Source organism: Populus alba, chromosome 6 (genome assembly GCF_005239225.2).
Source record: "Populus alba chromosome 6, ASM523922v2, whole genome shotgun sequence".
NCBI lineage: Eukaryota > Viridiplantae > Streptophyta > Magnoliopsida > Malpighiales > Salicaceae > Populus > Populus alba.
Window position 1 is genome coordinate 19,893,198 of NC_133289.1, and position 22,389 is coordinate 19,915,586.

Sequence of the window (22,389 nt, forward strand, 5' to 3'; positions counted from 1 at the left end):
TAAGTGTCACAAACATGTTTTAAATAAGGAAAATAAATATACAACTCGGGTCATAAACTTGACTTGATTAAATAAGTTGATTTTATTTTAATTAGACGATAAAAAAATAAAAAACAATAACAAATGGACTAAACTAAATAAAAAAAAATGACCATGATAACCTTAGGAAAAAATAATTTTCAAAATAGGACAACTATGTAGCTCAATTTCTAGCTCATTAAATATAGAAGGGTGAAATGTAATAAAAAAAAACCTAAAAAATTAACCTGAGTTAGCATAACAAGCTTGTAACCTCATTATTAAGATTGATTCAACCCGGATTATCCTACCAAACTCGTAATTCAAGTCATGATATCGAGATAACTTGATAGAAATGAAATTAAAGAACATCACAAAGCCCATTTAAAAAAAAAAAAAAAACATCAATCCTCATTAACTTTTCAAATTCATGATCCAAGTTATTAGATATAAAGCACCATATCTAGAAAAATCATGAAACTCAATTCTCAGCTAATCAACTATTGAATGATGAGATAGAAAAATAAATCTAGTTATATAAAATAAAACACAATTAGCAATTAAAACAAAGAAGATCAAAATTGGAACACAAAATATATTTTATTTTTTATTAAATGGTAAAATTAAAAACAAAAACCAGTTTACTAAAATGATAAAAAAAAAAATCTAATGAATAAGGATTAAAATTGAATAAAAAATATAAATATTTTTTTTTGAAAGGTGAAATTGAAGAGAAACATAAAATTAACAAAAGGATAAAAATAATAATTAAAAGAATGAGAATTAAATTGAAAAAACTATATATTCCAAATTATATGAATAAATGATGAGATTGAAAACAGATTAAAGTTTTACACAAGGATAAAAAAAAAATCAAAATAATAAGGATCAAAGTGAAAATCCATATAAATCATAGGACAACCCTAAAATTTAGCATGAACAACATCAATTTCAAGGGAAGGGGAGAGAGAGAGAGAAGAAAGAGGAAAAGAAAAGTGTCACCGACGACAAACTATGTCACCACCAACCACACGCGTCACCCTATATAAAAGAGGACACAATAATATTTTCAATGACACGAGCAAAGGGAGATTTTGGCATTCACAATTAGAATAGACAAGGGATTAGCGTAGAAAAGGTGTTATGAATAAGTGATGGTTTAAAAGTTCTTACAAAAAGTTTAATTTAGTTCTCAAATCTTACAAACTATATATATTAGTTCCCTCTATATATTTGCAATTTAATTTTGGTATAAAAAAATTATTTTTGTTATTTTCTAGTTCTTTGTTTTGAGAGAGGAGATAAAGAGATCGGCATATTCCAACGGTGGAATTAACACAAATTTCATTAATCAAAATGATCGATTTTGGTGTCAATGAATTTTATTTGGCGAGGGGAGTTATGCTTGGATGTTTTTTCACCTTAAAATTGCCTAAAAAACTTGATCTAAACTCTGAAAGATTTTTTTATTTTAGGTTGTTTTGGGTTTTTTTGTGCTTTTTAAAGGCAATTTATGAGTTTGTTAAGGTGTTTAAGCTTTTTTTTTTTTTTTTTTTATGTGTTTTAGGTAAAAAATAGATTGAAAAATAGATTTTTGGGTCAAAAAAATATGACATTTTATTTTCGGCTATCATAGTGGTGGGAATTTAGAGAAATCAAAGGATATTTAACATGGAATATTTATATATATAAAAAAAATATCTCCAATTCCATTCTTTAAAAAATAAGGCTCTTGCATGATTCATTTCTAAATTGTCAGGCCATAACCTGGCTTGCTAAGCCCTGCAGCTTCTAGACCTCTCTTTTCCCTTTCTTTTTTTCTATGTAATTTTACATTTTTTAAAAGAAATATGTTTTTTTTATATGTGTTTTTAAAATAGTTTTTAATTTATATTTAAATTAATACCCATTCTGTATGATTTTTTTTTATATTTAGCCTTTTTTAAAATAGTGGGGTTTTTTTTATAATTATTTTGTATTTATGTTTTATATAATTGAACTTTATTTTTAAAAAATAAAAATTATCAACCTTGAGATTTTTTTCCCTTGATATATATAAGTAAATCAAAATCATTGAAATCACTAAAAAAAATAATTTGATATTTTTTTAAGTAAAAAATATTTTTAAAATATAGCATAACACAGTTTAAAATAAAAAAGAAAAGAAAAGAAAAGTGAGCGCTATGAATCATGATAGTTCAAAATATTCTCTTTTTTTTTCAAGAAAATAAAAGACACTATTTTAGCAATCCACGAAATTTACCGGCTGCATCATGTTGTCAGACTTTATAAATTATTGTAAGAGGTGAACCAAATGTCTTGACTTCTTACCTGGCGAGGGAGATCGATAACATGATCATCTTTATCAGATGTGCCGCCGCCACCAACCATCCTACCGTTTTCACCTAAATGAAATTACAACCACCACCTTTTTGCCTCCATTTATTTATTTATTTATTTATTTATTTTATCATGTCTGCCTACTTGAGGTTGCACATAGCTACAAGAAAATCAAACTGACGTGTCATTGTTTACAATATATCAGAAAGATTTTTCAACATTTCATTTTCATTACACTAATTAGGCCGTTTGGGGCTGAGTTTCAACATGTTTTTTTGACAAATTTTGAATTTTTTTTTTGTTAAAATTGAATGCGGTTTGTATTTTTTGAATCGTTTTAATGTGCTGATATCAAAAATAATTTTTAAAAAATAAAAAAATATTATTAACATGCTTTTCGGCACGAAAAATTATTTGAAAAGCAACAACTACCACACTTCCAAACACCCTCACGATGGATTCAGCAAGATATTTTACAATATTCTTCTTGTATATTTTCAAAAAATATGGATATATACTTCAAAAAGACCTTTGCACCGAATAAGCAATAATCCAATGTGTAGGGAATTAAAAAAAAAAAATCAATCTTGGGCACGTGGAATATAAACAGGATATGTTTGGTGTTAATTTTGAAGTTTCTAATAAATAATATCTGGAATTAAATTTTATGAGAAAACGACAACTTTCAACTAGATAAATCTCACAGCGGATTTTGCTGTAATGAGCTCGGGCTTAGATACGATGGGCCACGTCACTTGGGCTTATTCTTCGAGGCTCTGAATATTTAGGCCTAATACTTTAGGCCACGTCGAACCACTGTCAGTAATGGCATCTACCTTCTTAAATAAATAACTAGTGTTTCCAAATATCCATCCTTTCTTGTTGACTGGATGACATTTTTTTTTTAAGAAAAAAACAAGAAATATTTTAAATTAACATCTAGAGTTATTGGCGTATATAATACATTTATTTCCATTTTTAATTTAACTAAGATTGCAATAAAATATTTTTATATATATAAATAAGCTAATATAAAAAATACTAGTTTGTATGTCAGTTTTATGCTGTTGAGAAATCATAAATTTTTTAAATATATAAAAATTTATCCAGATCTAACAGAATTCCTTGATATTGCTATAAACTCTAAAAAATAGTTGTTTATTTTTTTTACTAAGATAATGTTTTTTAACATATGTTTTTGTTTATCCTAAACTCATGGTTTTTAATTAAAACCATTATTTATATTAAAAAATATTTTATGATTGTTACATCAAGCTAACAAAAAAATATTAAAATAGTATTTATATATTGCATGTATTATTGAAATTTAAAAGAATCATAAATGTTATAAAATCATGTTCAAAATATATTTTTAAAATTTAATAATAAAAAATAATTTGGATTGGACTTTCATGAACAAATTATTATTAGTATTATTATTTTCATATCATATACATAATAATTGAAACTAAAATTATTAAAATTTAAATAATTATTCATAATGATATTTTAAAACTATATCAAAACTGAATAATAAATGAATTTGATCTGCAAAAAAATTACAATAAAAAAGAAAACAAAAAAGAGCATAAAAAAAGTCAAGCTTAACACCTAGCTCATCAATAGCAGGCTAGTCAGGCATAGGCCCGAATGCTAAGCCTGTGCTTGTGGCCTTGTTTTTATTTATTTATTTATTTATTTTAAATTAAGAAGACGGATAATATGTTATTTGTTCCTTATTATGTTTTATGAAAATTAAAATAACAAATGATATGCTATCTGTGTTTATATACATATGCCAATCAACTGCGCCGAAACATAAATTTATCTTCAACATGATTAAATAAATATATAAACCTGGTTTGTTATTCATACAAACAATAAAAATACTATAATTAAACCAAATTCTTTTGAAGTATTTATATAATATTAAGTCCGATTAGAAATTAAGTCCTCACTGTAAAATAGACCAAGTATGGTTGTTGACAAGAAAAACAACACAGCCTTATATTCTACCATGAAGTACAGATTCATAATTTAAGATTCTATATGATTTTATTTAAGTAAAGGACTCCCTTAGAAGGAAATAAAATTTACAAGTGTTATACTATAATGGCAACTTTGATAGTAGAAAAATATCTTATTTTTATAATATATAGAAATGTAAATATTAATACATTAGATCCAATTTTTTATATTTTTTTAAGTTTTAAAAGAGTTGCAATTATGGGTTTTAACAAATAATAAAAATTTAAAATAATTTTGAAAAATACTTTATTATATCTTTACTTTTATATTTTATTATGTTTGTTTTTACCATATAATTAAATTAACTATATTTGTAATAAAAATAACAAGATAGTTTGTTTTTTAAGTTACAACAATTACTATATACGTGATAAGAAAAAATGAAGCTTATTTTTTTTTTTTAAAAAAACCAGGTATAATTCTTTTTATAATGATCGTGATATAACTAATATTATTTTAAACTATGCTTGTCGAGATAATGTTTGAGGAGTTTCTGTAAAAGATATAGAATTGGTATAATTATTTACAAAATGTTTGTTTTTATATTCAAAAAGTATTTTTAATTTTTTTAATATTTTTTACTTTAAATTATATTTTTTATGATTTTGAATTGATATGATGATGTTAAAAATTAATTTTAAAAAATAAAAAAAATATTATTTTAATATATTATTAAATAAAAAATAATTTAAAAAGTAATTACTACCACCAACCCAATCACTATTTTAATTACTAAACCACTCCATGGTAAATTAGTAAAAAGTGTGTGTGTATATATATATATCATACACGTGTTTTATCATTTTTTTTTAAAAATTATAGATGATAGGTTAATAATAACAAGAAAAGAAAAGAAAAGAATTTAATTAAAAAACAGCATATAAATAACACGATGTCGTTTCATTTGAAAGAACGAAATACATATGGGCAATCGCCAGGGGGGAAAAAACAAAGTTCTCATCGTTTCTTGTTGGAAAGGTCAGGTCCCTCTATTTATATCAAAACCAAAAACTAATCCGTTCTCCATCCATAAAGAATAATAACAATAAAAGAAAACCCCTCGCTACTTCTTCTGTAGTCTTGGCCTGGCTTCAGTGCCTCTTTAGGTTTAAGACTTGAATCGATCGGTTCTTTAATTAATGGCTCCGGCAGCAGTTGACGATGATGAGATATTGAAGGACGAGAAGAATCCTCCTCCTCTCGACGAAGACGACATTGCTCTCCTCAAAACTTATGTATGTTCTATTAACTTTTTTATTTTTCTTAATAATTCAGCTCTGAATATGGGTTAATTAATTAATTAATGCAGGGCTTGGGTCCATACTCGAACAGTATTAAGAAAGAAGAGAAGGAAATTAAGGATTTAGCTAAGAAGATTAATGATCTTCGAGGTAATAATCTTCAATCTCCCTTCGCTTCTGTGATTTAAATACCTATTTTAAGCTGTCTTTTTAGTAATTATTTTTTTGGATCTGAGTCTAGGCTGCCAGTGATTGAAAGTTTCAAAATTTCATATCTCTTGTAGGTTAAGAATCAGTTTTTGATACCATAGGAGCCTTGGAATTACCCAAAATAATAATTAAGAGAGAGAGAGAGAGATGGGTGTTCTTTCAATAGATGTTTTAACGCAATGTTTTTGAAGTTTTCCCCAAAATAGGCAGTTTAGTTATGTGAACATGATCTTACATAGGGGCTAAGTGTTAGGAGGGTTGTTAATTGAAAATATGCCCCTGAGCATGTTATTGCTTTTTTCCATGTGTTTTGTTTCTATCATCGAACTCTTTGTTGAGCAACTTCTTCTGTAATTACCTTGCGCTTTATCATTTCTAGGTGTTTCGGATTTCTTTGTTTGTAAGCCTGGGACATAAACTTGTTCTAAAAGGTTGCTTGTTTGATCCATAGGCATTAAAGAATCTGACACTGGTTTGGCTGCACCAAGCCAGTGGGACCTTGTGTCTGATAAGCAGATGATGCAAGAAGAACAACCACTACAGGTTTGATTTCGGGATTTTTTTTTCTTTTGGTTCAATTAAAAGCAAAACATCACTTGTAATATACTTTTGAATATTGAGGAATGGGTTAAGACAGATTTGTTTTCTTTATCAGGTTGCAAGGTGCACAAAGATTATTAATCCTAATACCGAGGATGCAAAGTATGTTATAAATGTGAAGCAAATTGCCAAGGTGTGTTTCTTTATAATGTAGTCTTAAACCATTTTCTTCAGCCTCCTTATTTTTCACCTTCATGCTTGTTACATTAACATCGGCGCAAATGATGTGCCTCAACTGCTGACATTTTGTCATGGCTACTTATTTTTAAAAATTGATGTATGAAATTGAGCATTGGTAATTGTGCTAGTGTGCTTGTTACTCTTAACCGACACATGCTGCTAATATGTTTTGTGGACCATTATAATTTTTGATGAATAAATAATTTTTCATTGATTAAATAAACTTATAGGGAAATAAATCCCTACTACAAACTTGTATAGAAGTACAAACTAACAGAAAAAGATCAGAAGATTCAGAACATCCATTGTCTATAAATATATTTGAATTTTGGATTCAGTAGAGCCTCTTCCAAAATCCTAGAGTTAGGCAACTGGACTTCACCATGTGATAAACCCAGTAAGAAAATCTTGCCAGGAGATACTCCACTATCACCATGCATTCTCAGATTTTGTTGCATGCAAATACCATACTTAGAAGCTTCCAAGCTATTTTTCCAAGAAAAGCCTGAAATGTTCTCCTTTGCAGGTTTCCTTTAGCCTGATCAAACTCTAATTGCTATCCTCCAACAGCCCTAGAATAACCACAAATCTGTAGAGCTATTTGCCATATCTCAGCGGAATAAGGTTGGGAAAAAATAAATGATCTCTATCTTCGTCAGCAGATCCACAGAGCAAACAATCAGCATCAATGCTTCTTCCCATAAGAACTTGCGTAACCCTTCTGGAGAGTCTATTATATACTGCAAGCCATACAATAAAACTATCTCTAGGAATGTTTGGGGAACCCCAGACCAGCTCATGCCACTCAATTTGAGCATCTTTCCTCCTAAGATGGTCCCAACCACTTCTAGGAGAAAGATTTCCATCTGGGGTGAGCTCCCAAACTGCCCTGTTCCAATTTAGTGTACCAGGAATCGTAGTGCCACATATAGCTCCCTGAATCTCCACCAGTTCATCTGATCTAGCACTAGGCCAAAACCATTCCCCATTTTTAATAACATCAGCCAACCTAGCATGAAGAGAGAGACCTGTTACTTTGATCTTTTTTTCACCATAACCTATTTTTTTACGAACCATTCTAACATTGTACTGGCTTTGTAATTTTAGTTTGTGGTTGGGCTTGGTGACAAAGTCTCCCCTACAGATATAGAAGAAGGCATGCGAGTGGGGTAAGTTTCCCTCTTTGACCTCTTATAAGATTCTTTCTATTTTTATATTTGAGTGTGTGTGTGTGTGTGTGTGTGCGTGTTCAATTTTATGGGATATAGATATGGTTATAACAATCTTACTGCCATTGCAGTGTTGATCGCAACAAGTATCAGATTCAGATTCCGTTGCCTCCTAAGATTGATCCAAGTGTTACTATGATGACTGTGGAAGAAAAGCCTGATGTTACGTATAACGATGTTGGTGGATGCAAGGAGCAGATAGAAAAGATGCGAGAAGTGCGTATACTATTTATGATATTTATCTTCGTTCATTCGTACACATTATATTATATGCATGTACACAATTAATTTTTTTTTTCTAAGATATCTTAAATTATATTGCCTTATTTTTAGGTTGTTGAGCTTCCCATGCTTCACCCAGAGAAATTTGTAAAGCTTGGAATTGATCCTCCTAAGGGTGTTTTGTGCTACGGTCCTCCTGGAACAGGCAAAACTCTCTTGGCTAGAGCAGTGGCCAACAGAACTGATGCATGTTTCATTCGTGTTATTGGGAGTGAACTTGTCCAGAAATATGTTGGCGAGGGGGCACGAATGGTTCGGGAGCTTTTTCAGGTCAAACATTGCCTATTGAATTTGTAATTATTTAATAGAACTTATCTGTTACTCATGTGTAACTAGCATTTGATTCGCTACAGATGGCACGGTCAAAAAAAGCTTGCATCGTCTTTTTTGATGAAGTTGATGCTATAGGTGGTGCACGTTTTGATGATGGTGTCGGTGGAGATAATGAGGTTCAGCGTACCATGCTTGAAATTGTCAATCAGCTTGATGGTTTTGATGCTCGAGGAAACATCAAAGTGTTGATGGCGACAAACAGGTAAATTGGTTGCCTAACTGATGTGTATATAAATTTGCTTGTTTCTACTGCCATCCACAAGTAAGAAATATTTGTTTCAAGTTGACTCTTTTTCCACGTCCTGATGCTTCTGTATTTTGTTGGCTTGCAATTCGCTAGCAAATGTACTAGTTCACGGTTTCTAGCAAATGTACTAGTTCACTGGTACCTTACTTTGTTCTATTTTTTTCAGACCTGATACACTGGACCCAGCTCTGTTACGTCCAGGAAGATTAGACCGTAAGGTTGAGTTTGGGCTGCCTGATTTGGAGAGCAGGACTCAGATTTTCAAGATCCACACACGAACTATGAACTGTGAAAGGGATATTCGTTTTGAGCTGCTTGCACGCCTTTGTCCAAATTCAACTGGTATGGATACTTCACTGAACTCATTTTACACACTATGGCCCTCTATATGAACCTCTCAACTATCCACTGAAAAGAAAAGGGGAAACAAATCAAAGTCTTTCAGGCATGGTATTAAGATCTAAGTCATAAAGATGGAGCTGTCTTTTCTTTACACCTAGGGAGTGAAACCCGTGCCCATTGCTTGTAGAAGCAACCAAAAATGGTCACATAGGCTGTGAATGTGTCGGGGAAAGTCGAGTTATGTTGAGGTTAGAAATACGGTTCACATAATTCAACTTGTACAATTGTGCGAGCTCCAAGAACCCTTGTTCTTATTTTGCAATTATTGGAGAGCATCATACAACCCCAGCAGTTTGTATTTGCCTGTCCACAACTTTTGATGTATCACCATTCATTTTATTATAATTTTTTGTGTTGGATTGTTCCGCAGGAGCTGACATTAGGAGTGTCTGCACTGAGGCTGGGATGTATGCGATTAGAGCACGCAGGAAGACAGTGACTGAGAAAGACTTCCTTGATGCAGTCAACAAGGTCATCAAGGGCTATCAGAAGTTTAGCGCAACGCCCAAGTACATGGTCTACAATTGAGGGGGATGCTGTGTTTAGGAACTTTCGAGTGTTTCTCATGTTGGAACGGTGCTGATTTAATTTCAATTTATATTGGTCCTACCATTTTCACCCTGTCTTTCGCTTTTCTTGAGTTTAGCTCCATTGGGGGAAAAAGAAACACTATGTCATTTGTCTGGTACCCTTTAAGTTTTAAGTTCAAGAGCTGGGTGTTCCAAATTTGGTGAAATTGGGCTTTATTGCTTCGATGTTTAATTGAGAATCAAAAGACTCTTTTATCTCTCACTTGAGTTGCGTGCGACCAGGTAGATGGGCAGCGATTGTTTCTGCTAGCTTTTGTGTTTGTGGTGAAAGAAAATAGAAAGGTTTGCTAAGAAATTAAATTGTGTTTTATGCTGCAGGTTTTATTAAAAAATTAAGTTTAAAATGCAGTTTTTAAAAAGTAGATTAATAAATAAAAAAAATATTATTTTAATGTATTTCTAAGTAAAGATATTTTAAAAAATAATTGCAATTACATTTTCAAATACAACTACTTAATATTTCATACATGTTTTTTAATACACATAAACTTCAATCATAATTTTTACCAAATACATATTTAAATTCAACTAATTATAATTAACTATATTTTTTTAAAACTTATTTTTATCAAAACACAATCATAAAAACTATTTCAAAAATAAATACACTCATGAATCATGATCACTGAAGTAAAGCGTTTTTGAAATGGTTGAGAAATGAAATTTTTAATAATATTTCAAGATTGATAGATAGTGGTTTGTTTTAATCACCACAACTTTACAGGAAAGAAAAGAGAAATTCGAACCGTTCAAGGATGGACACAGAATATTTTGTTCGGTGAAAAAACAAAATAATCTTGGGATATATAAGCTGTCAGGTATGAAATAGCCAACTCCCATTTTCTTTCACATCTTATGATTCGAACAGTAGAATTTACATTTTCTTGTAAAGAAGCTGGAGTAGAGTAAAATTAAGATTTCAAAAACTAAGCTATATGTGTCATCTACAAATCTCCATGAAGATGAACGAGGCCTGGAATATGCCTTGGTGCTGGCTTTGTCACCAACGAACTCAGTAAGCACCACAAATGATCAGTATCAGCGCCGACATGAAAGCCATCATTGCTGCCGGATTTTCCTTTCTTCCTGCAAATGAATGTCGACGAGGTGTCTCGTGCTTTCCTAGATCCATCATGATCTCAAATCGACAAGTATTTTGAGATGGATCAATTTTTGTAATGGTTGATAAATTAGAAAAAGAACACGCACCGTTCCTTTGATCCACGGTCTGATAGTACATGTTGAAAGCATAAGATGCATTGCTTCTAGCATCTAGCGTACCGCAGGAAGATCCATATCCCAGACTTGTGCAGTCTGCATAGCTGCAGGCATAGGCAACGCTGTTAGGCAAGTTGGGGTCGGAAACGCTGGCTTCAGGTGACATTACACACCACTGCCTCGCCAAATATCTGACACCTTTCGCTGGAACAAGAGGTTTACCATTACCCATATTCAGTTGGTACTTGATGGCTCCATCATAATAGAAGATACCCCAGTGCCTTTCGAAATTTCCAGGGCGGACACTCTTCGCATCCTCGTCTGCGAGTGCGAAGAGGTAGATATCTGGTGGAGTTTTGCGTTTTGGGGTGCCCTGGCCTTGACTTATACGATCGACAAGGGCTTGGTTGAACCGCCGAGCATAGTCTACATTCGCATTGCGGTCACCGTCTGTTGGCCATCCAACCTCACCAACAATGACAGGCAATGATGAGAAACCGTTCTTTTCAAGAGCTGAAATGAGGGTGTCAAAGTTGGCCTCAAAGACATTGGTGTAAGATATGGAACCATCGACGACTGGGGCAGAGGTGCCGTTGAAAAAGGCATAGTCGACCGGGAAATGGGGGTCATCATAAAGGCTGAGGAAGGGGTAGATATTAATGGTAAGGGGAGCATTATTTTCACTGAGAAACTTGATGATAGAGATCATGAGGCCATGGATATCTGATCGGAAGTCGCCACCAGAAGGTAGGCCACTGTCTGTCTGGTACACATCTGCATTTAATGGTACCGTGACCTTTACTTGCCTCCCTAATCCAGCTTTTATCAAGGCTGCTTGAATATTTTGAAGTGCTGGAAATGTTGTGTTAAGGAAAGTGTCTTTGAAGGTCTGGAGGAAAGGTTCATTTCCCACAGCTACATACCTGAAATTACACGTGCAATATAACCAAATACTTCACATTAATTTCTATTATGGTTTAGGGGGAAACCTCCATATAAGTAACTGGTTTTGATCATAATATTTTCTATTTCCAGAAAGAGGATGATAAAGGCAGCAATTAAAGAAGCAGAGATGATATATAAAGCTCTAAAAAAATGCGAAAGAGGTAAGGGAAAAAGGATCTGGTTCTTTGCAGCACATCACATGTGGGCTTTATGATTCCTCGAAAGCAAATAGAAAATGCAACCATACGTGAAGAAGTTGTCAATATAATGCATTATTCATGCTCTTATGGTATCAGATTTTAGCATAACTACAGTTTTCTTTTCATAGAACAATATTTCTGCCCTTTCCCCCTCGTAATTACCTGTCAAACCACTCCATCAAACAGTGCATGAAGCAACCCTATGCAACAGGCTTCAAAAAGCCAAACACACAGCATGGCATTTGAAAACAGAATTCCTTTCTAGCTACAGAAGCTTTTCTGCTCAAAGTTTCATGCATATCTAAAAAGAATCGTGCTTATTTCAGTAGAATATAGAAGCCTCTATTGAATAATGGGATGACAAGATTTAATATAAAAACATCAATAAAAAGAAGAAGAAACTAAAGAATTTACCGAATATCAGTCCCATATCTGGATACATAGCTGGATACATTTTGTTGGACCCAGTTTACAGCAACCTGAACACTACTTGCCAGGGGTGCTAGAAACTCATTTGGTATCCCAACCATGACTTGAATACCAGACTTCCCCAGGGCCTTGAGTGCAGCAGGATCAGCCTCAAACAGCTTCACCTTATTAAAACCATTATCCTTCAAAAGCTTGACGGCTATGTTAGCCTCAAGTGGGTGAGTTGACTGAGTCCCCCAGTTACATGCCAGCCCCACCACTCCCCTAACTAGACCTTGATCACCACTAATGAGGCACAAGAAGAAGAAGCATAGCAAGTATTGACGACGATCCATGTTTTTCTTTGAGACTTGGTAAGTTTTTTTGGTTCCTGTCTCTCAAGACTCTTGATATTGTTTATGAAGAAGCGAGCTATTATTAAGATCCAAAAAGTGTAGAGAAATGCCATCCTCTTTTCCGAGGAAAGGGAAGGAATTACATAAAAAATCAACAAGGAACTCGATACCAAGGAGAAACCCTTTTGAATCATCAAGCATTTTTAGTTTTGATAGGGGGTTTAGAAAATATGCTTGCATAACAAGAAAGGAATTGAGTGTCCATGTTGGATATCTTATCATAATATATATATATATATATATATATATATATATATATATATATATATAATATATATATATATTAGGACGTTATCCATGAACAGGAAATAGGAATATTTTAGCTTTTCCATCTAGTCCATAAAAGCATGCTGGAAAGTTTCTTTCGTAACCTGCACTTTCTTGTTGGCCCAAGCCATTACTATTTGATAGAAATATGTCTTTTCAAGCTTTTTAACATGATAAATCATATTTACGTACGTAGCTGGTTTATTTGAAAGATAAAAGATGTTTTTCTGTTATTCATTTAAATTTAATGATTTTGAATCAATTAAATAATCCATTATATTATTAAGAACACAGTAGAGCTAAACTGGTGTGGTTAAGGTTGTTACTTCAGGATTGCAATAAATAACAATACAATTAAAAAAACCTTAAAGGTATCGGTAAAATATTGCGTATTAAAACAGTAAAATGATTCTTTTTCTTTTTTAAAAAACCATAAATATTTAGGTTTTTTTAATATTTAAATTTTTTTAATATAAAAAAATAAAAAAATATCGGTAATATATTGTGATGCAAGACATAATTTAATATGTTTTCATCTTTCATTATAGTTTTTTTTATATTATATTTAGATTCACTTAAAGGCTATTTGGTAATTTAAAAAAATATAAATATTAGTTAAAAAAAAGTTGGGGTCATCCGAACCAAACATCATCTTCCACAATGATGTTTGAATCATCATGGTGGCCTCTTCATAATGCGATGACGCGTATAACCAACAAGACTTTAGTTTGGTGTTGGTGATCTTTTTGTTTTTTTTTTTTACCTTTTATTTTTTCTCTTCTCCTTGATTTTCATGCATGATCCTTTAAGATTTCAATGCAACCATTCAATTGTTTTCTTTTCAGATTTAATTTTTATTCTTTTAATTACTATTTATTTTATGTAAAATAATTTATTAAATTATATATATTTTTTTCAATTTCATCCTCCTTTAATTTCTTTCATGTATCAGATTTGATTTTTATTTTTTTGATTGCTATAAATTGAATTATTTTTGCGATTTCATCATCCTTTAATTTTTTTTTAATCAGATTTGGTTATTATTATTTTGGTTATTATTTTTTTTATTTTGAATTTTTTAAAATTGATATAATTTTTTTTTTTAGTTTCATTCTTTAATATTAAATTAATTAGGAATTGAATTTCTTGATTGAGCCCTAGTATATAAAATTTAGCGGGTTACAAATTGAAAAAATTAGCACAAGTTTAAGAGATTTGTATGGGTTTACTTAGTTTTTTTTCTTATTTCTAAATTCATGTTTTTTTAGTTTTATCATTCAGTACTATTTATTTAATTAGAGATTAAGTTAAGTTATTTTTTTATTTGTTCTCTATTAGTTTTTTCATTGATTTTAAAAATGACATGGGTTATCCTAACTTTCAACATTAGGTTGTTTGATAATTAAACTTCATAATTTTATTTAATTTTTTAAATGGGATTACCTTAGCTTCACAACTAGATCACAAGTTTTTCACGCTGAACAAAGTGGGCTTGGGTTGTTTTTTTTTACCTTTTATAGATTTTTTTCTTTAATTTTGTCCTTCATTATTTTATTTGCTAGAAATTGAGCTTTTTATTTTCATTTTACTTTTTAAGAGGTTGTCGTGTTCTCATTTAATATTTTTTATTATTAATAGACAAGACCCTTCAACATTTGATTTTTTATTTCAATATCATTCTTTAGGATTTGATTGATTGAGAATATTGATATTCATGCTTTTATTTTTTAATTTCCTTTCTATGAGGTTCGCCCATTCTTATACCTATGATCGCGGGGTTAACAAGTTAATCTGGTTTGACTCGAGTTTTGTTTTTCATAGCTTAATTGTTTTTTTTTAATTTTATCATTTGGCATTGAATCGATTGGTAATCAAGTTTAATGATTTTATTCAATTTTATTTTGAATTGATTACCCTGGTATCATGGTCAAATTATATTTTTGACGTGCTAGCTCGAATGAGTTGAAGTCAAATTTTTTTTATCCTTTTTACATTTGTCAATTTTTTTTACTTTTTTTTTATCATTTGTTATATGTTTTTATTCATGTTAATAAATTATCCGAGTTTTTAAAACTCAACTAAAATTTCATTTTTTCTTGCTTCTTAAAGAATATTTACATTGCCTTCACATTTTTTTTTTGTGTTAAAAAAATAAATTACATCGATATATGGCATAGCTATGGCAATAAAAATGTTTGGTGATATGAGCCTTTAATTAAAATGTTATTTTAAATTATAAAAAGTCTTCTTTCAAGAATTTTGACCCTTCAAATAATTTTGGATTTTTTTCCAAAATTTTACTTAACATCTTCTTTTTTTTCATTAGTTTTAGAGAAACAGTAACAAAAACCATATAATATTAGTTTTAGAACAAAAAAATTAAGAGATTTGCAAGGACTGAATAATTTAGCCTCTGATTGTTTTCTTTGTTATACAGGAAAAAAAAAGAAAATATATATTTTTAAGAGTGGGGTTTTGGTAGGACATGGTATTAGGGAGTCCCATGATCTAGTTAAAAAGAGGGGGATTTTGTAGGGCATATTTAGTGATTCTCACGAATTTAGTGGCTGACACTTTTTTTGTAATATATGTTTCATATATTTATTTAGTATTTCCTCGTTAAATTAAAAGGCATTACTGCATCGGTACTTCTAAAAAGGGAAGAGATTAAGTCACGATAAGGTGTCGGTGATATAACAATATCAGACCGAAAGGGACCAGCTTAAACAATCTAGAAATACATCCAAATCCACTTAGGGTAGTCTGTCTAGTCTCTCTCTCAGCCCCAAAATAATGCCAGTCTATACATGACGATTGTCATGGGTCCCTAAGATCTTCGACCCTTTTGTTTCTTTCTTCTTTTCTCATGGCTCCTTCACTCATTCATTCTGTGGTGGTGGTTCTACTGGTGGTGGTGGTGGTGGTGGTGTTGTTTGGATACCGAAGCTTCAAACCTGGTTGGGTGGGACAATGAACAGCGGTCGTTGGTTTATTTTCATTGAACCATGATTATCACTGTTGTTAACCTTTTCGCACATGACATGTGCTCCTCCTAGTACTAGTAACAATATTAACTCCTATGGCTGGTTGGTTGTGGTGACAAGAATATCCTTTTCCATGTGGGTTCTTGTATTTAATATCAACTAATACACACGAAGAACAAACAAAATAAATAAATAATCAAAATATTTAAAGATCAAAATCATCAATGTTGTATGAAGATCTGTTCATCTGATTATAACTATTTATATAGAAAAACTAGAATACCTAATAACACTCAATAAAAAAATTATTTTACTACAAAAAACTTAGAATTCCACTGGAGGAAGGGTGTAAGGGTAAAAGATGCGTTGTTGATGTGGGGGGTTGCCCACCAATTCAATTCTCAAGTACTGCGACTTTATAATCACAGCTGAGACTCGAGAGAGAGAGAGAGAGCTTTTAACTTTTCATTACCATTACCTAGTTAGGGCAGCCACTGAGAGGGGAAAAAGAGCAGAATCCCGGCTTTCTCGCTGACTCACTGTGTTAGCTTGGGTTCTATCTGCATTATTCTCCATTTGCACGCAGCAGTTGTAGTATTAGCACTGGTACTCCTACTATGCATTTTGCCGCTCTTAAGAAGTAAATCTAAATCTTAAGTTGTAAATGTATGGTAACTGAATTAAAGTGAAGTGGGGAAGATGCTTTGTCTTAAAACGGAAGTCCTTCACGATGACCTCGACAACAACCAACCTAGTAATGTCGATGCTGAAACTGGAAGTGCTGCCACTTCTGGTGGTTTTGTTCTTCCTATCAACCTGTTAAGATAACACCCATACGCCTCCCCTCTCTCTCCCCTTTTTTTTCCTTTAAGTTTATTGTTCTCACTTCCATTTTCTGTTCCCTTACAGGGGAGGTTCGATTCATAAATATTTGTGGAGGATTGGAAAGGTGACTACTACCACTATCACCAGCACTCGATCTGTTTCTTCTGGAGATGGGTCTCCTACGTTTTCTGATCTTGAGGTACCTTCCTCCACCCTCAGTTACTTACTTACTGCTGCTGCTCTCTTTCTTGTTTGCAAATTTCTCAAATACAATAAAGCTGAACCCCAATAATTTATAATACCTAATGTCAAATTTTTTTCTCTAGAGATTGCCTTTTCTTGCAACTTTTAATTCATTTATCCACTCCCATTGCTCTGGCAACAGCTGTGATTTCTCAATGTTTTTTTTTTTTCAACACCTGCAATAGTGTCATATGACATAAGATGCTAGACCCAAAATTGGGGGGGGGGATAATTTGGCAATCATCAAATTCTATTTGATGCTTCATGCTTCAAGTAATCAACTTGTGGATTGGTGAAATGGAACTAGGGGAAATTGTGAACCTTATGCCATACACTCTAATGAAGTGTAAGACTTCATCACTTAGGTGCTATGAAAATGCTCCCCCCTACCTTTCTTTTTTTGCTGCTTAGAATTTACTGTTTTTTTAAGAAAAAAAGAAAAGAAATTCAAAGTGCATAGTGTTTTCAGGATGCTAGAACCCGCAACAAAAGAGGTGGGAAAAAGAAAGATGAGGATACGTCTTTTTACAAACACCAGCTTGAGCAAGAAGTAAGCTGATTCAATATCTCTTCTTCTGTTCCTTGATCTTCATTCAAGTAGACTTGCGGATATGTTAGATATGATTGATCGATGATGTTGTTGACTGTTTTAGGTAAAAAAGTTGCAACAACAATTGCAAGAGGAGATTGCCGTGCGCTTAGCTTTAGCAAGTGCTGTTGAACACTCAGATTCATCCTTATCTAATTCACCTTGTCAGCTTCCTGATGAGGTCAACATCCCCGATGACATTTTTTCCTGTTACATTTTTATCTGAAATCTCTTGTTTTTCTTCTCACTGTGAGGTTCTTGATGTGGAATGCAGGCTCAAGAGCTCTTGGATAGCATAGCTATTCTGGAAATCACTGTATCAAAGCTAGAACAAGAATCGGTTGCCCTCCAATATCAGCTTAGTCAAGAGAGAAATGAGCGTCGTCTTGCTGAGTACCATTTGAGGCATTTGCCGTATCCAGCATCATCAACATTTGATTGTTCTCAGTACAACTTTACAGAGATGGTATTCTCTTGCGCTCATTCAATTTGCAGTCAGCCTTAAGTTGCTCCCCCCCCCCCCCCCTGCATTTAAACATCAAAATCTGACTACATTTTTTTACCTCATCAGTGGAGTGCATTTTCATATGTGTCCTTTTATAAGTAAAGAATAATGAAGAAATGAGGCAATAAGTCTATGATTTGTTGCAGAGCATGAGAACCTGCAGCATGGAGAAAGCAGAAGGAGAGGCGGAGGATAATACTCTCCTGCCAGATGTAATTAGAGAGCCAGATAGGGATCATTTTGTTGAGAAACTTTATCACCATCCTAATTGGTTATCAGAAGAAATGGTCCTGTGCATGAGAGATATTTTCCTCTCCTTGGCAGATCCGTCCAAAATTTCTTCTCCTGAGTGTTTAGCGTCACCATCTTCACCTCAGGGCCACCTTTCTTATTCTTCTTTGGCATCTTTCTCAGACTCGCCCATAAAGAACTCCTTGATGAAGAGTCCCCCAGATGACATGGAACATGGTTTGGAGGTCTCTGCAAGATATTGCAAGTTAGATCCGTACAGAGTTCCTGGTAAAGTAGATTGGATGGAGAATATTGGAACCTACTGCAATGCAGTTGAGGTGTCTTGGTTGTCTGTTGGGCAGAAAGAGCTGGAGTATGCTTCTGGAGCTCTCAAAAGATTTAGGTTAACTTTGTAACTCTCTTTTAAGCTAATTAATTGAAATCCATTTTCAAGCTGCTTGCAAGTGTTAGCATTTTTACCCCGGTAAGATTGGAGCACTGCAATTTGTCTTTGGATTCTTTGGTGTGATTAATTATGCATTGCTAACTGATACTCAAAGACAGTCTGAATTCACTTAGTTGAGTGTGGTTGAATGACATTAGAACATGTTTTCAAGTAGAGCAATTGCTAAATGCATAAAGCCGTCTACCTTTTTAAAAATCTATTTAAATTGTTTCAGCTAAGGGCTCTAACTTGTTATTCCTATACGTTGTGCTTTACAGGTTACTTGTTGAACAGTTGGCTGAAGTTGACCCATCTTGCCTGAGTTGCAATGAGAAGTTGGCATTTTGGATCAACGTGTACAATGCATTGATTATGCATGTAATTCTTTTTTCCACACCTTACCCATTCATTTTCCAATTTATGAATTGTAATGATTCTATACATGTACATCCTTTTCCAGAATTTCTATCTACCTGGTTTCATTTTCATATGTATTGTGCTGCCTCAAGTAAGACACTCTGCAGAAAGGGGCAGACCTTCCCTTGAAACTTAGCACTTTACATCTCGGTTTCTCACCATTTGCTCATACTAGCCAGACCTTTGATTACAAAAGTCCTAATTTTACATCTCTCATTGTTTCTACTTGGTTTTCTTCTCATGTTTCTCAGGCATTTCTAGCTTATGGAGTCCCAAAAAGTGAAATTAAATTATTTTCCTTGATGCAGAAGGTTTGATACTGTAGTTCTTTCACCACTAGCTCCTATCCTCTTACCTTCAGATTGTTCAGGTTGAAAACAACATAAACAAAATGATACACTGCTATGCAGGCTGCTTACATAATCGGAGGGCATTCCATCAGTGCTGCTGACATTGAATACAACATTCTGAAGATGAAACCCCCAGCACATCGCCCACAAATAGTACGTCACATGTGTAATTCCCCCTCAATCCCTTGTGAAATTCATCCTGTTCCCCACACAAGTTCTGGACAAGGCTTGCTATTAATTGATCCAATTTCCTTTTTTAGATGCTCTAGAATTGATTATTCAGTGGGACCTTTGTTTCCAATAGATAACTAAATTTTGAGTTTTAGCTTTATTTGTTGATAGTATTCTCTGCCTACTCACGTGTGCACTGGCCTGCTGTGTATTCAAGTCTCTTTCATTTAGAGGTTCTGTGAAATGGACTAAAATGTTTAGGTGGGTTTTAATCCTTTTCCATTATTGATTTAACATACATATCTCACTTCCATTGCTTTCATTTCAGGCCTTGGTTCTTGCACTTCAGAAATTGAAGATAACTGAGGAGCAGAAGAAGTTTTCCATTGATCAACCTGAGCCTCTCCTAGCTTTCGCATTAAGTTGTGGGATGCATTCATCACCTGCAGTAAGTCACATTGGCTTCTTGTTCGTTTGTTAGTTATTAAAGCAATTATCTTAGCATAAAAGCAATTAGCCTGTCTAAGGAAGTCAGAACAAAGGCATAAGTTTTCTCAATCTTCTTCTGAAGAAATTTTAAGAACATTTACTCTCTGATGATTGCTACAAGTCTTATACCCCACAAGTTGAATGTAACGCTCAGGATGAAATATAGCCTGCTTTAGATAATTGATGTGGATGTACCTGTAAATTGCTAGTTGTTTACAGCAAGCAACAGTATGTTCAAGGAGCATCAACAATTTTTTAGAGAAACGTGATTATAAAGGATTTCTTTTAGTATAACATGATTGCAAAATGAAGAGACTGATAATTACTACCTAGTTGTTTCGTGTGATGTACTGATGTGGCTGGATTATAGTGAATGTTAGTTTCTTTGGTATTAAAAATGTTGTCTAGGTATTTATCTATTATGAACCATCCATAATTTTTAAGGTATTTTTATTAGCCTCACGTTTTTCTTCTGTAATCAGGTGCGGATCTTCAGGCCTGAGAATGTGAATGAGTTGCTTCAGAATTCATTGAAGGATTATGTCCAAGCATCTGTTGGTATAAGCAATAAGAGTAAGCTTTTGGTGCCAAAGTTGCTGTATTGTTTTGCCAAAGGCAATGTAGAGGACTCGCTACTGCCTGACTGGATCTGCCAATTCCTAACCCCGGAGCAAGCTGTTGTGGTTAGAGATCGTTTATCAAACCACAAGTGGAGACTCCTTGGTGCCCGAAGCTTCTCTATCCTACCCTTTGATTCAAGGTTCCGCTTTCTCTTCCTGTTGTAGAACACTGGAAAGGTTTATTAGTTTTTCTCAGGTCAAACATTTGGTTCTTGCAAATGTACAGTAGAGTCCAAGTACATAACCGCTTACTCAATGTTCATGCAAGTTAAGGTTTTGCAATACCATGAGCCTGATTTGAGCGACCTTGTGAGTATAGAAGCTGTTACAAAAATGTGTATTTTGAAGCTGTATTGTACAGTCACAATTTCTGTTACCAAATTCTTCCTTGTAGAATCTGAATTGGTGAGCTTATGAGGTTGCAAGGACACTGTATTTTGCTTGTGTCTTGTCTCAGGTATAGGAAGAGTGGAAGACAAAATCATATCAATTTCTTCCTTTCACATGCATGAAGTGAAATGATCAAATAATAGCGATTGCCTCAACTAACACTCCATCATAAGTGACGAGACGCGTCACTCATGATTGAGTTTCAGGTTAAGTAAATACACAAATTAGGGTTAGCGAGCATCAATTAAGAAAAGGCTAGGAATTCCGAAGCCATCAATGATAGAATAGTTGTCCCAGATTCAAGTTCGTTCCAATTTAGTTGTACAACAAATGATCTAGCATTATTAATTGTAATTCCAAGTATGTTTGCTACAAATTTAGCTTCCCAAATTGTAGACTAACAACTCGAAAACAGATTAAAATGAATTTTCCTACAGAAGGAGAAAGGAAGGTCGTTGGATCAAACCCGTGTACCATCTAAATTTCTTTCATATGAAGTTTCTTAGAAAGAACATTAATGATCTGATTCTGTGGTTGCAGTGTACAGACAAAAGCCTTCTTCGCCTTAATTTTTAGAGGTTCAGAAGGTCGGTGTCTTATTCCAAATTCCAAATTTTGATTGTTAGACCGATCCTCATTTTTGTATGATTTTTTTTCTGCTTCTTTAGATGGTCCTTCACCTGTAAGAATGTCATCTAAGCTTCCAAGTTAATGAGGTTTACCTATCCTATATTCTGCTTTTTAAAAAAGTTTTTGGACATGAGGATCAAACCATCCTTTTGATTGATTCATCGTTGCTATAGAGGTTCTATCCATCATAGATTCTATAAAGTAAGAATCAAAAAGTGATAGTTCAGCTATGTTCAATTTGGATATCTTTCTTGGAAAGTTGGACTTCAGGATTTAAATGAAATTTTGAGTTAACTTTATCAATGCTTCATCCTTTTTTACTTCTATCTTATCTTTTGAATTAGAA

At 33.1% G+C, this 22,389-nt stretch overlaps 3 protein-coding genes across 3 annotated transcripts; 2 read left to right on the forward strand and 1 right to left on the reverse strand.

The window, feature by feature from the left end:
* The first annotated feature begins 5,389 nt into the window (after positions 1–5,389).
* LOC118030598 (26S proteasome regulatory subunit 7) lies at positions 5,390–9,898 on the forward strand. Its single transcript, XM_035034770.2, has 10 exons — positions 5,390–5,621; positions 5,696–5,777; positions 6,289–6,380; positions 6,493–6,570; positions 7,725–7,786; positions 7,918–8,062; positions 8,180–8,398; positions 8,482–8,663; positions 8,875–9,050; positions 9,481–9,898. The coding sequence occupies exons 1-10, from the start codon at positions 5,526–5,528 to the stop codon at positions 9,636–9,638; spliced, it is 1,290 nt and encodes a 429-aa protein (XP_034890661.1). The 5' UTR covers positions 5,390–5,525; the 3' UTR covers positions 9,639–9,898.
* A 456-nt stretch (positions 9,899–10,354) lies between these two features.
* LOC118030596 (glucan endo-1,3-beta-glucosidase 5) lies at positions 10,355–12,959 on the reverse strand. The gene is made up of 2 exons (XM_035034768.2): positions 12,478–12,959; positions 10,355–11,841 (listed from the first exon to the last, which is right to left on the reverse strand). The coding sequence occupies exons 1-2, from the start codon at positions 12,825–12,827 to the stop codon at positions 10,713–10,715; spliced, it is 1,479 nt and encodes a 492-aa protein (XP_034890659.1). The 5' UTR covers positions 12,828–12,959; the 3' UTR covers positions 10,355–10,712.
* Positions 12,960–16,452: 3,493 nt separating this feature from the next.
* Positions 16,453–21,526, forward strand: LOC118030594 (uncharacterized). The gene is made up of 11 exons (XM_035034765.2): positions 16,453–16,956; positions 17,048–17,162; positions 17,676–17,756; positions 17,860–17,976; positions 18,070–18,261; positions 18,447–18,934; positions 19,255–19,354; positions 19,645–19,704; positions 19,804–19,896; positions 20,243–20,362; positions 20,886–21,526. The coding sequence occupies exons 1-11, from the start codon at positions 16,838–16,840 to the stop codon at positions 21,186–21,188; spliced, it is 1,788 nt and encodes a 595-aa protein (XP_034890656.1). The 5' UTR covers positions 16,453–16,837; the 3' UTR covers positions 21,189–21,526.
* The last annotated feature ends 863 nt before the right edge of the window (positions 21,527–22,389 follow it).

Excerpts from the sequence above, each read along its gene's own strand:
- LOC118030594 (XM_035034765.2), top strand. The coding sequence starts at position 16,838 with ATGCTTTGTCTTAAAACGGAAGTCCTTCACGATGACCTCGACAACAAC. Across the intron at positions 18,935-19,254 it reads GGAGCTCTCAAAAGATTTAG|GTTACTTGTTGAACAGTTGG; the intron begins GTTAACTTTGTA and ends TGTGCTTTACAG. Across the intron at positions 19,705-19,803 it reads TATTTTCCTTGATGCAGAAG|GCTGCTTACATAATCGGAGG; the intron begins GTTTGATACTGT and ends ACTGCTATGCAG.
- LOC118030598 (XM_035034770.2), top strand. The coding sequence starts at position 5,526 with ATGGCTCCGGCAGCAGTTGACGATGATGAGATATTGAAGGACGAGAAG. Across the intron at positions 8,063-8,179 it reads AGATAGAAAAGATGCGAGAA|GTTGTTGAGCTTCCCATGCT; the intron begins GTGCGTATACTA and ends CCTTATTTTTAG. Across the intron at positions 9,051-9,480 it reads CCTTTGTCCAAATTCAACTG|GAGCTGACATTAGGAGTGTC; the intron begins GTATGGATACTT and ends ATTGTTCCGCAG.
- LOC118030596 (XM_035034768.2), bottom strand. The coding sequence starts at position 12,827 with ATGGATCGTCGTCAATACTTGCTATGCTTCTTCTTCTTGTGCCTCATT. Across the intron at positions 11,842-12,477 it reads AGATATGGGACTGATATTCG|GTATGTAGCTGTGGGAAATG; the intron begins GTAAATTCTTTA and ends GTGTAATTTCAG.